This window comes from Centroberyx gerrardi, chromosome 8, assembly GCF_048128805.1.
Source record: "Centroberyx gerrardi isolate f3 chromosome 8, fCenGer3.hap1.cur.20231027, whole genome shotgun sequence".
In the NCBI taxonomy this organism is placed as follows: Eukaryota; Metazoa; Chordata; class Actinopteri; order Beryciformes; family Berycidae; genus Centroberyx; species Centroberyx gerrardi.
Genome location: NC_136004.1, coordinates 6,751,494 through 6,764,439, shown reverse-complemented (window position 1 = coordinate 6,764,439; position 12,946 = coordinate 6,751,494). Strand labels below are relative to the sequence as shown.

Below are 12,946 nucleotides of genomic sequence, written 5' to 3'. Positions count from 1 at the left end.
TAATTTCCACCACTGCAAACGAACATAGGAAATGTAAAATATCAGTTCAATTGAAACTATTTTCACTCTATAACAAAAATAAGTATAGTCCTCATAATTAGAATTACTGCATTTGTTATGAAAATATCAAAGGCAAAACATTTTTAGCACTGCAACCTGCATTAGTTTCTTTAATTGGAACATAGATGGATGTGGTACCAAAACTAAAAACCCTAGCAATAATGCTACATATAATTAGGAAACAATGAAATTTGAAAGTAAGTTAAGTAAACAAAGGTGACTCATATGCCAATAGTCCAAAAGACCTCAAGATGTTGCTGCTGTTCATTTGGATTTAATAATGTCTTTAGTCTGAACGTGGGCAATGTAAAACCTGGGAGGAAATCTTAAGTGTGCCATGCAGCAAAAAGCAAGTGGCCAAAAATCGGTTCTGATGCAATGTCTTCCACTTGTCTCTATACAGTGTTACAGAGAGTATTCGCCTCCTTTTAACGTTCATATACAGTATAATTATCCTTTCGTCACTATATGTGAAAACATAGAAGGTGCAGCTTTCAGTATTTTCTGTTTTGTCCAATTTAGGGGTGCACCGATCGACAAACGTTCTAAGTAGGGATGCACCGCTATCTCAACAGAATATTTTATTATTATTAGCCGACTGCAAATATTTTTAATGCCCATTTTTGGCCAATTGTGGAATTGGCATTTTTTTTTATGAAACAAACTTGGTCTTTTGTTTAAAAACCACTTAATTATCTTAAGAAAGGCAGTATCAGCCTCAACAAACCATATTGGTGCATATCTAGTTCCAAGTAGGTCATCGGTGATCGGCTGATCCCTGTTTCAACTGCCTGAACAACAACAACAAAACTCAACACCAGATCAGGAAAGGGGTTGCCGTAAAACGTATGAGCCAATTTGCAGCAGTCAGCAGAACGTTAGTCGCTTGGGCATGTCATCCATCTGGCTTTGGCAGTTCATTTCTGACATTGTATTTTAAATTTCACAGCCCATGATCATAGATTAGAACAAGTTTAATATATTGGACAGAAGGCAGAGCCTATGCTGCTGCAATGAAAAAACTTTGATGCGCTACCAGTGGCAATAGGTGCGTCAGCACCACAGTCATCAAGCACAACCTGACATGTAATTACTGTGTTTGGATAAAACTATGATTTATTCACACATGGATAGGCCAGGAATGTCGTGCAGCCATACGAACAATCTGATAAACACAGTGCTATATTGGGATTTCACTTCAATTCGAGGATAAAGTCCACTGTGAATGCACCATCTCTGTTTTCACATATAGTGATCTATTTTTTCCTTGAAATACAAGAAACTGGAATCAAATGTCATCCATAAGTGAAGCAAGTATTCCACACTGCACCACGCTTCTGAAGCAGAAAACTCCCTATATCCTTAAATCCTAAGATGTTTTGAAGGGACCTGATATGAGACTTTCTGGCAAGGAAAGTAAAATTAGAACAAGTTTGAAAAAAGATTTAACAATAACTCGGACTGCTCATGGAGTGACATCTTGGAACAGATATAAAAACTGAAGTTTCTTCATTTCACTGTGGGTGTGTGATACAACAATAAGTTCTTGTCATGGGTCATACTCATGGGTCAATTTGAGGGTGGATGCGAGGGGATGCCATCCCCCTTGAAATAACAATTGTCAAAAACCATCCCCTTTGTAAAACTGCCATCCCCCATTTCATCTCTCTTCATGGCACTAAGATATCATTTAGCCTAATCAAGAAATGTGTAAGCCATTTATTATTGATATTTAATCATTTTAGAGAATATAGCGCATTTGGAGTTTTCAGCAAATCCGAGGGCGGGGGGCACACGTACCTGCATTCAGGGATGGACTGGCCATCGGGACATCGGGCCGCTCTAACTGTGGACCGGTTGGGAATATTTTTTGATTAGCCCTGTATCTTTTCACAGAGGAAAAAAGCATCAGAACAGCGTTCCGAGAGTGAATTTGACGAAGGAACGCACGTTCCAGATCTGAAAAAATAAACAGCATTTAAACAACTGGTTCATTTCGTTTTAACACCATAGTTTGCCGGCTGGGCGGTGTTTGGACCTTCGAGCCAATCACAGTGCTTAAAAACGGAAAACTCCACCCAACCGGGAAGCTGGGCCACGTTAAACAAACACACAATCAAATGACAGGTACAGACAGTTCAATTTGAGCCGCGGAGTTGACAGGTTGTGTTGTGAAACTGTCGAGAAAGAATCATCTAGACAGTAGTCTTATAGTCTAGTCTTATTTTCAGCCCAATGTGAGTGATAAAGCAACATGTTCAGGTGAATTTAACTAGTAAACAGACGGAAATATTGTCATTTTCACATGAGCCATCGTTGTAACTGAAATTACTATAGCCTAGTGTAACTATTGCTACCTAGCAGGGCAAGGAGAGTGAAGGAATATGTAGCTATCTATTGTTGTTTGATTAACTGTAACTAAATATTAGCTTTAGCTAAATAATTTGCAGTGGTGCAGCCTATCATATATTATCTTTGAGTTAAACTGAATCAAGTGTGATCCCATGCTCTGCGGTCCGTATATTTTCCTGCTTTTTTGTCCTTTGCCAATCACATGCCTGTTAAAGATAAAGTATGAACAATATGTTATGAAATGTACATAGAAGGTGTGAATACTTTGGCAAACAAAATTTTTCAGTTGTTGGAATTTTATACCTTCACATGAATTTCTTAAACTTCCTTTTTGATAGAAAATGACTACTTTGCATAGATTCCACACCAAAACTCACACTCCACAACAAAGGTATTTTGAACTAATTTTGTAGCACAAGAAAATGTGCAAATAGTCAATAGTACTTTTTATAGGCACTGTAAAACATGCATAAAAAGTCACTCAAAAGCTTGAAGTTTCAGATACAGAATAGTAGATTTCATCACTGCTCAACTGTAGCTAGTCATAATGACCTTAAGATGGTAGTTAATACAAATGGATAAATGAATATGAATGATGTGTTGAGGCTGTTGGTCACAGTTGAGTAGTTATCAACATTGGTCTGCATCACTCTTATTTTGAAATGTGCACTGTGTATGCTGGTTGTAATACAAGCTCATGTTTTTATGTACAGTCACACGCCATTTCTTGATTTAAATTCAGCAGTCTGTGGCTGAGATGGGAGAAAAATATTGTAAAAAACTCACGTCAATTAAACATGAATGAAAACATCCGCAGCTCCCTGTAGAATTGCCCATCTACTTTTGGTAGATGAAAGATGAAATTAAATAATAATCAATGTTTTGCACTGAAAAATTTTAATTGCCCTATCCGCTGTGCATTGCATGTATGTTGTATACTAATAATACTTTCCACCATGTTGTATCGCCACTAAGGGATTTGTTTTTTGGAATTACATGGCACTGAGTTGTTGCTCAGTGGCTCTATGGTTTCTTTTGTTGCCTGTGTGTCCCTGTTTATTATTTATTTATTTATTTTTATTTTTTTTAAAGCTTAAGGGTATTTGAAATCACCAAAGATCAGTGGTGATCAGGCATTCTACAACTTAGTCTATGACTCCATCCTGTGAGTTCAAAGCACATGACAGTCAACATCAATTCTTCCTAAATTGCACCTTTGGTTTTGATTTGATCAAAAGCACAGAATAGGTACATAAAAACCATTCGCCATAATTGAGAAATTGGGTGTTACATTTTGTTGCAGGAAGGGGGGCATCTGGAGATTTTGGAGCAGAGTTGAAGCAGTGGCCTGTCATCAGTAGCCGAGGAAGCATTGGCCAACCTGAGGAGGTGATGGGCAGAGGCAGCAGGTAGGAGACAGGGGAGTGACCAGATCCCATTCTTTGACTACAGCAGGGCTTCTCAATGTTTTTATGGCTACGTACACCACGCAGCTGAAAGTGTCCCAATTCTGTTTCTTTTTTCCCCATACATGTGACACAGATCTGATGCTTTTAATTGGTGTAAACAGCAAAAAGCTGAATGGAGTCTTTTTTTTTTTTTTTTTCCTAATTTTGATCTGGACCACATGGATATGCAGTACAAAATAGGATCCTGAGGCATGTGACCACCAGCGACGTGTATTTGAATGCTCAAATTTGCAATTCATCAGCTTTGCCATGACAATAAGTAAATCTCAATATAATTCACCCGAGACAAGTGTCATAAACTTGACTGAGCAGTGTTGGCATGGAGTACAAGAAGACACAGCAATGTAAAAAAAAAAAAAAAGCCAAATAGCTGACGTGATTGGTATTTGGGGAGACGACTCAGTTCAGTCAAAACTTGAAGGCACATACATAACCAAACCATGTGAGATGCATAAATACAAAATTGGATGTAATGTCTTTTGTTATTGTTACTTAAAGCACGTGTCTTTTTGACATTGGTGTCCGTTCATAATGGTACATGATGCGGGTCACATCCTAGAATAGAAACTCATCCCAAAAGAAATGGGTATGAGTGTGTCACGGACCCCCAAATAGACACACATTAAGGCCAGAGACCCCCATTTGAGAAGATTTTATGCTAGGCACCCATATGAGAAGAGTTGTCTATTTAGTATTGAATTGTATCTGCACTGATTACTGGATTTACAATTTTTTGTGGTCCCTTGTGGCCTGTTTACTTGTAATCTGGTACTCAGTGCACAGGCCAGGAGGCAAGTGCTTCTGTAATCCAGGAAGGCTGCATGATTCATGATTGACAGAGACTGATGCAGTGTATGGCTGCAAGACAACAAATCTATTTCGCTGAATATTTTGATTGTAATATGACCTGCAGTATACACAGCTTTTCTAAATTTTCTTTCTGTTAGTTTTTACACAAAACTGGCAAAAGAAAATGAGACGTCAATGCTTAATATTTGGTCGTTTTGATTCAAATTAAATATTTCATCCAACATGCAGCTTGATTTGTAGGCCAGGGGATTCTGCTCAACACCACAGTACTTGTTTAAAGCTTAGGTGTATGCCTTTCCCTCTTGGAAACAATTGCAGTCTCTGGTGGTTCGAAAATTAAATTTTTATTTATCTCAGCTGTGCATCCCTAAACTAGTTCACACATTCCTCTTTATTTCCTCCCCAGAGTTTTTTTTTATTGGTTTGTCCTACGCTCATTCAGTCTTTTTACAGGCCATGAAGATGGTAATCTGACTAACCACTGCATTCAGATTATAACTTGATTTCGTCCTCCTTTTCTATCCAGGATGGTTGGTGTATTTCTTGCAATAGTTATGTAGTGGAGCACTTTTTGCACCTAGGCTATAAACATATAAGAGCAGCTGTTGATTGAAATGAGTGTGCAGAGTTCATTCATCAGGATTGACCCAATTTCTCACAGTGGTTACTACTACTCAAGTCTCCAGGTTCATAAAGCAACAAATAATGTTTGATATCAGTTTTATGGCATCAGAAGTTTTGTTCTTGGTTACAGGTGTTTTTACGAAGAAATCAATTGAACAGGGTCCTGATCTAAATTAGAAAGGCAGAGGGCATGTATATATGTTAAACAGAAAATGATTTCCATTTTTGCATAATGAAATGTAGCTCCATTCAACAAAGAAAGGTATCAGGTATCTTCAAGTATAATTTTAGAACTGGTATTGATATTGAAGTATTGGAACCATTTATCAGTATTGATAAATTCTCAGCTGATATCCAGCCCTGGCTGTCATTGAATTTGACTTGTTGCAGTTTCCTTGGCCGAGGCCTGTCCCCTCAGACAATGGTGGGGATTGGAAGAGCAGCGATGCCTCTGCCTCTGCTGGGAGTAGGAAGAGGACCCCCTTTACCTCCCGCTTTACCTCCAGCTCCCGTTCAATCTGTTGCTCCAACCTCCGACCCACCAGCACCTCTATGGCCTCAGAGTTCCTACGCAGGTATGGAAAATGAAAAATGATTGTGGCAATTTTCGAGGTCTTCAGCCCAGGGAATGTGTATGGAAAAATACACAACTTTGTACACAACTGACAGTAGTCAGCAGTAGTAAGCAGATATAAATAGGCTTCCTAAAAATCAGGAACAAAACATATCCACTGCAAAAATTGTATTAGCAGTTGTTTTCTTTTGTGTCAGCTAATGTTGGGCATATTTCATACTTTCATCCAAAGATGAAAACAAATGCACGTCAATATGGCGATATTCTAATTCACCAACTAATGGCCATACAACCAGATGGGCGACAGACGAGTATGACATTTCTGGGAGGTTGTAATGGACTGATACTTTACAGTGTTTCACAATATCCTAAGACAAATGTTGAGCAATGAGATTGAACTAAGTCTACATCATTAGCTTTGACAAATGTGTTTCCATCAATATTTATCGCATACTTTTGTTTTGATCAAAATTTGCCATTTCTCTTCAGCTTTTCTAATTCAATACATCATTTGCATAAAAATACTTGGATGGAAACTGAATTTGTATAATAAAAAAAGAGGTATGGAAAAGTATGAAATTTTAAAATGCACAAAATGTGTAGGGACCATGCCCCCTCCGCCCCCCATTAAAGAGGTCCCGCAGCTTCCTACTGGTGCACCAGCTAAGGTAGAACTGAAAATGGAGGCAGCTCAGTAAGTATAATTTCTACTGTGCATTTACCTTATACATGTTATGTTATACCTTGTATGTTTGCTTGTATATATTATTGTATGTTGTTTGTCATGATGCTGCTCTCTTGGCCAGGTCTCTTGAAAAAAGCGGACTACATGGTCAAATACAGGTTGTGCTGTTGTGTGTCTTATGATGTTGTAAATACATCCATGCATGTTTATGTATACTCTTCCCTGGTCAGTGAACCGCTTAATAAAGCTGGTACAAAAGGACACCCTCTAACTATTGGCTCAAACCACATCCCCATTTGCTGCAAGAATGAGGCCGTTTATCAATACCACGTTACCTTCACGTAAGTGTGACACATCTCATTCATTACTCTGTTTACTTTGTATTAATTCAGCAGTCTTTCAGCAAAAATGACTGGAGGAAATGAGAAATTAAAATAACTACAATAAATTATAGTAAGACTATAATTTAGACAAATTTCCCAATGAAACGTAAGTTGTAGTCCTAATGTTTACAATTGAATAAAATTATAGAGGAACCGTGCTTGGTACCGCTAGGCCATTCTAAAGCAACATTTTTTTTACTCTATAATGGCAATCAATACTGGTAATTGTGAATGTGAATCCTATTTATGTTGTCAGAAGTAATTTGTGTTTCCAATGATATCTTTCAGCCCAAATATTGAGTCAATGGCAATGCGTTTCGGCATGATGAAAGACCACCGATCGACCACAGGAGAAGTAGTGGCTTTTGATGGCTCAATACTTTACCTGCCTGTCAAGCTGAACGATGTAGGTATCACAGTTATCTCCTGTCTGGTTGAATGACTAAGTTGTTTTGTCTATTGTAGCACAGGTTTGATGTTAGCTGAAGCTGTCAAGCACCCACAGCATGAATTTTACTCAAATTAATTTCATGAGGAAGTGTCTTGTAATTTCGAGTTGATTTGAATGTAAGAGTGCGTCCAGAGACTCACAACGTTCCTACACAGATCTAAAAACTATGGAAAATGGTCAGTTTTCAGGTATTGAATTTTCATTGTGTAGAATTTACAGTAGAAAATGTGTCAGAACCTGGGACTTAACCCTGGTTTTTGGATCGTGTGTTATCTGGTCCTTGTGCAGGTGGTTGTCCTGAAGAGTTTGAGACGCACTGACAATGAGGAAATAGAAATCAAAATCCAGATGACGAAGATTCTGCCACCCAACTCAGATCTGTGCATCCCCTTCTATAATGTGGTGCTTAGGAGGTATAGTAACAGGGTTCCTACACTAAAGTATGGAAACTGAGTTTGATAATCTTAAAGTTTGGGATTGCATAGAAATTCTGAATATAGTAATATAATATATTCTGAGTATCGAGACAAACTTGAGTCTCAATACACGTGTAACTACACATTTTACAGATCCAGTGTCATTTCACATATCAGAGTATTTGTTGTTGCATCAAGTACCTTTCAAATATATAGTGAGTTGACAGTCATATGGCTCTGCCCCTATCAGCATTCATCATATTGAACACCGACCAAAACCTACTCCCATCCACAATGACATGATTTAAATCAGTTTTGGACTTTGTGCCCAAGCTTTTGATAAAGAAAACAGCGTGGCCAGTCCAGTGCTATCTGTGTGAGAGTGAGGTCGAAGCACATTCGTGTCGTGGCTAATAAGTTAATCCCCTCTTTTTTCTCCACATGATGTCTTATGCATTGTGTTTACTCACAGCTTCAAGCTAAAATGTGCTCCCTGGAGAGGCCTGAGCTGTTTCACACAAAGCCAGACTGCTTTAGAAAATGGTCCATTTTCCCTCTTAATCCTAAAAGCCCTTCACTGAAGTAACCTAAGCAGCTAATTATTGTAAGCAAATACGCTGCTACCACCGCCATCCCCTTTCAAAGAAAAAATAGATAAAGACAGCTCAGGATGGTCAAATGAAAGGAGTATTTTTCTCCATTATTTTGTCAAGGGTAATGAAGATCGTGGGATTGAAGCTAGTGGGCCGGAATCATTATGATCCAGAAAGTGCAGTCATTCTCGGAAAACATCGGTGAGTATTGAATTACATTTTCGCCTCTGAGAAGCCAGACCGCAGCTAATATCTTGGAGACTTAGCAGCTACATTTCCTTCAAAACCCTGGTTGTCTTTTTGCAGGCTGCAGGTGTGGCCAGGCTATGCAACCTGTATCAAGCGTACAGATGGAGGACTGTACTTCTCGGTGGATGTGTCTCACAAAGTTCTCCGCAACGACTCTGTGCTGGATATCATGTTGGTTCACTCAGCAGCTCACTGGCCCTAGGAGCCACAGCAGCAATAAAAACCATAATCATAATTAAAGGGAACTTATAGCTACAATAACACCCAGATGTCTTTGGCCCACTTGGCAAAATTTTGAAACTATATTGGACTCCTAAAAAATTAATTAACAATAGCATGAGAATAGTAAATTATCGGTTAAATGCAAATTGCTTAAAATAAATTTTCAGTTGTTTGCAAATCATATCTTCAGGCAGGCTAGTCTGAGACTTGAACACCTTTACCTTTAATCTAGACTTAAAAGATAAAGGTATTTGTAAATGCATCAAAATTACTCCATTATTTTGTCAAAGGTAATGACAGGGTAATTTCAGGCTAATGGCCTAAAAGCTTAATGAAGGGTTCTTATTTACTACTGCTACTTACTACTTTAATACTGGATATGTACAAACAGACCTGTGAAATTGCATTGTTTTGCCATGGGAGAGGACAAGAAGCATTCAGAATCCAACTTTGACCTCTCTGGTAAATTACTATTATTATTGGTATTATTTTATAAGTAACATTTTGTAGCATTAAATATATACAGGGGGAATCAAGTTGAGGGGAAATTGGGAAAAGTGTGAATAAATCCTGATATATTCACACTTGAGTTTTTGATATAGCATTACATACACAGTTGTCTGTGATACAGGGGAGGAATTATATATGATGTCCTTTTTTTGTCTGCTTTTTATTCCAATTAACCTATTTTTGTACACATCAAGAATGTGTCTTGCTTCAACTATGGGTACAATGACATGTTCATACAACTTTAAACATGCAGTATGCCATGACTACGCCACACAGAGCTGTACAAACACCATATTCTTTGATATATTCATACATATTTAATTGCATGGTTGCAAGATGCTCTCTTATCACTCTTGAGTGCATCTGTCTTGTCAGACAGATTTGTGAATACATTCCACAACTACTATAACCCTGCCTTTGGGACATGTGGTTAGAGTAAGAGGTGAGTTGGAGGGCAGCGGAAAGCGGCTTGGGAAATGCTAGAGGCTTATAGTGTCTAGCTATCAAATTTATTTATAAAACCCTTTCAACAGACAAGAGCAAATCCGTGATCTTTGATGCCCACTGTCTTCCAGGAGAGTGATGTACCAACAGAGTAAAGAAAGCTTCCAAGACGAATGCACCAAGGAGTTGATCGGCGCCATCGTCATCACCCGGTACAATAACCGCACCTACCGCATTGATGACATTGAGTGGAACAAGTCTCCCAAAGATACCTTCACTCTGGTTGATGGCTCAAAAACAACCTTCGTGGACTACTATAGGTAAGCTTGCTCTGTTCATTAACTCATTACAACTGAACTGAAAAAAGGCTTTACTACAAACTATACTGGCTATGTTTGTGTATTTGTGTGTTACAATGTTGGCCTTTACAGTGTTATATGTTTTTTTTGCTGTGTAGGCCTTTTTGAAGCCAGCAGTGCAACTTGTACAAGTGTAATCTTCGTTATAGCTGGCTGTTAATTTCTGTTTATCTTTGTAATTGCTTAATCAATATGGTTTTATGGTTGTTTTTTTTTAATCAAAGTTCTATACTATCATTATTACTACTACTGCTACTATTACTGCTGCTACTACTACTACTACGGTTGTTGTTGTTGCTGTCATTATGCCATTGCATCGGCTCCCATTTTATGTAACATGTCCAAACAGCAAAAATTACGGAATTACAATCAAAGAGATGGACCAGCCTCTGCTCATCCATCGGCCAAAGGAGAGGTCCAAGCCTGGAGGGAAGGTAAAACTCTGCACCAAGTATTTCAACATGATTACATTCTTTCAAGGCTCACAGGTCAGACATGATTTCTGTAATGGCAAAATAAAGCCCTCTCAGGTTGGCTTCTCAGCAGACCTAATCTGAATTCTTGCAGCAGAATGCCCCCTTGTGGCTAGAATGAGTATCAGAATATTACTGTGTTAACAGAATATCAACCGCATTTTATAATAATAATAATAATACTACTATTACAATATTTAGTGTTTCCCACAGGTTGACAATTTACGTGTGGTGGTTGTTTGGGGCGGTGTGGGGAGTTATTTTATTGTGATTTAATTTCAATACATCACGGCCTGTTGTGGATTATGGATTAGTTACTTGTCCTTGACAGCAGTGTGTCCAGTGGAATCCAATGGTGAACAGGGACAGTATGCTAGTCTTTGCACTGCACTCATGTTAACAAACACGATTAAACGCATGCGAGTTTGGAGCAAATTGTAGAAATTTGGCGTTCACGTTCACTTTTTGCAAATGAAACGGGATAAGCTTGATATTTTGGATGGGAAATGATTAATAGATTATCCAGGTGATGCAGGTACGCCTGTTTCTGACCATCTCAAACACACGTGTTGTCAATGATGTCAATGTGAAGTCACAATTTGGGAGCAATTTACCTAGGCGGGCCACCCAGTTCAAGCCTTTCTATGATATTAGATCAAAGGCTACAGTATTTTTACAATGATATTAAGAACACAGTAATGCAACAGAATCAGTCTCATCATATCAAGCTGTCCCATGTTGAGGTATTACACTCAGCAACTCAGGCATCTATGATATGTTTTCTATATGGATAGATGGTCCGTTAGTCCATCAGGAGCATAATAATAATAATAACCTTTATTTGTATAGCACCTTTCATACACAACATGCAGCTTAAAGTGCTTTACATCAATAAAAGGCAGATAAAAGACAGATAAAAAGATAAAATTCATATAAAAGAACAAGCAAAATGCATTGCATTAAAAGAATCAAATCAAGTAAAATAGAAAGATAAAAGAACACAACAAATACTCCCACTTTTAGATGCACATTGTGAGTGAACCCATATGTTTTTCTTTAATTTTCTTTTCCCCTGTCCTTCCTGATTCTACTCTTGACCTGATATTTACGTCAGATCTCACTGCCTAAGGCAGACGAGAATCATAGATTCTCCTCTTGGTCAAAAACCTCACCATCCACAGATGGATGAGAATCATACAGGGTAAAGCTCTGTCCCCCCCACATATAGTGTTCACTCGTGCAAGTAAGCATTACCCGGACAAGACCAATGAAAATTCGTACTTGCCCGTGTCAGCTCTGTTGGGATCCTGAACAGAAACAGTTAAAATGAAGGCTATTTAAAAGCTAAGCTGAAAAGATACGTTTTTAGCAGTCGTTTGAAAATGCTTACAGAGCCCGCCTCTCTAATATACTTTGGCAGGGTGTTCCACAGTTTAGGAGCATAGTTTAAAAAGGCTGCATCCCCAATCTTCTTTTGAGTGGGGTTTTGTACTTCTAACAAACCAGCAGTAGAAGACCTAAGGTCTCCTGATGGAATGGATGGATGGATGGATAATAAGATACATTATACTAAATGTAAAGAGGAAATGATAACAAAAATATGAAGCAACAATAAAAAATATGTAACTCTGTAAAAATAACTAACCTACAAATTGATGTATTGCAGCAAATAATTACAGGAGAGATCCTTCTAGTGCCAGAGCTCTCCTTCATGACGGGCATCCCTGACAAAATGAGGAAGGACTTCCGAGCCATGAAGGTAAGGTCGATGTGTCAGCACAGTGTACTTCTTCCCAGAGGCTGTTATTCATATCAACGTACCATGAAGCACACCACCGACATTAAACAGTTGTAGGAACTACACACTGTACCTATAACATGGGAAACTATGGGAAATTATTTTCACAATTTCCAGGTCTGTTAAAAATGTAGAAAAATGGGGGGAAAAATGATAACATCTGGAAATTTGGAAACTAGGATTCAGCTGATACAGGGTTTGGAATACTTAATTTTTTTTTGGATTGAAGCTGCCAATAGCCTAGATTTTGTGCTATTCAAAATCTTTCCATTTCCATGCCAAAAAATTACAAGTATTCAGTGTTTCCGCCAGACTTGAATTCTTGTCAGGGTGGAAATGGCGTGTAGACCATGGGTCACTAAAGTCCTTCATTGAAACTGATGATAAGAAGAGGAAGAAATTAAATATATTCATGCATATTTAAGTTGTGAGGAAGGGTGAAGGGTATATGGGGCCCATATTGGTCCCATATAT

At 38.3% G+C, this 12,946-nt stretch overlaps 2 protein-coding genes across 2 annotated transcripts in view; one reads left to right on the top strand and one right to left on the bottom strand.

Annotated features, from left to right (window-relative positions):
• vamp5 (vesicle-associated membrane protein 5) overlaps positions 1 to 12,946 on the bottom strand; it is a 198,088-nt gene that overhangs the window by 63,779 nt on the left and 121,363 nt on the right. The window lies entirely within an intron of this gene.
• The window catches only part of piwil2 (piwi-like RNA-mediated gene silencing 2), a 30,295-nt gene that overhangs the window by 732 nt on the left and 16,617 nt on the right, over positions 1 to 12,946 (top strand). The window contains exons 3-13 of the mRNA XM_071918662.1: positions 3,716 to 3,821; positions 5,706 to 5,890; positions 6,493 to 6,583; positions 6,805 to 6,915; positions 7,246 to 7,363; positions 7,697 to 7,821; positions 8,538 to 8,618; positions 8,724 to 8,837; positions 9,974 to 10,162; positions 10,551 to 10,635; positions 12,341 to 12,433. Of these exons, the coding sequence (XP_071774763.1) occupies positions 3,716 to 3,821; positions 5,706 to 5,890; positions 6,493 to 6,583; positions 6,805 to 6,915; positions 7,246 to 7,363; positions 7,697 to 7,821; positions 8,538 to 8,618; positions 8,724 to 8,837; positions 9,974 to 10,162; positions 10,551 to 10,635; positions 12,341 to 12,433 (1,298 nt within the window). The remainder of the gene's footprint in view (positions 1 to 3,715; positions 3,822 to 5,705; positions 5,891 to 6,492; positions 6,584 to 6,804; positions 6,916 to 7,245; positions 7,364 to 7,696; positions 7,822 to 8,537; positions 8,619 to 8,723; positions 8,838 to 9,973; positions 10,163 to 10,550; positions 10,636 to 12,340; positions 12,434 to 12,946) is intronic.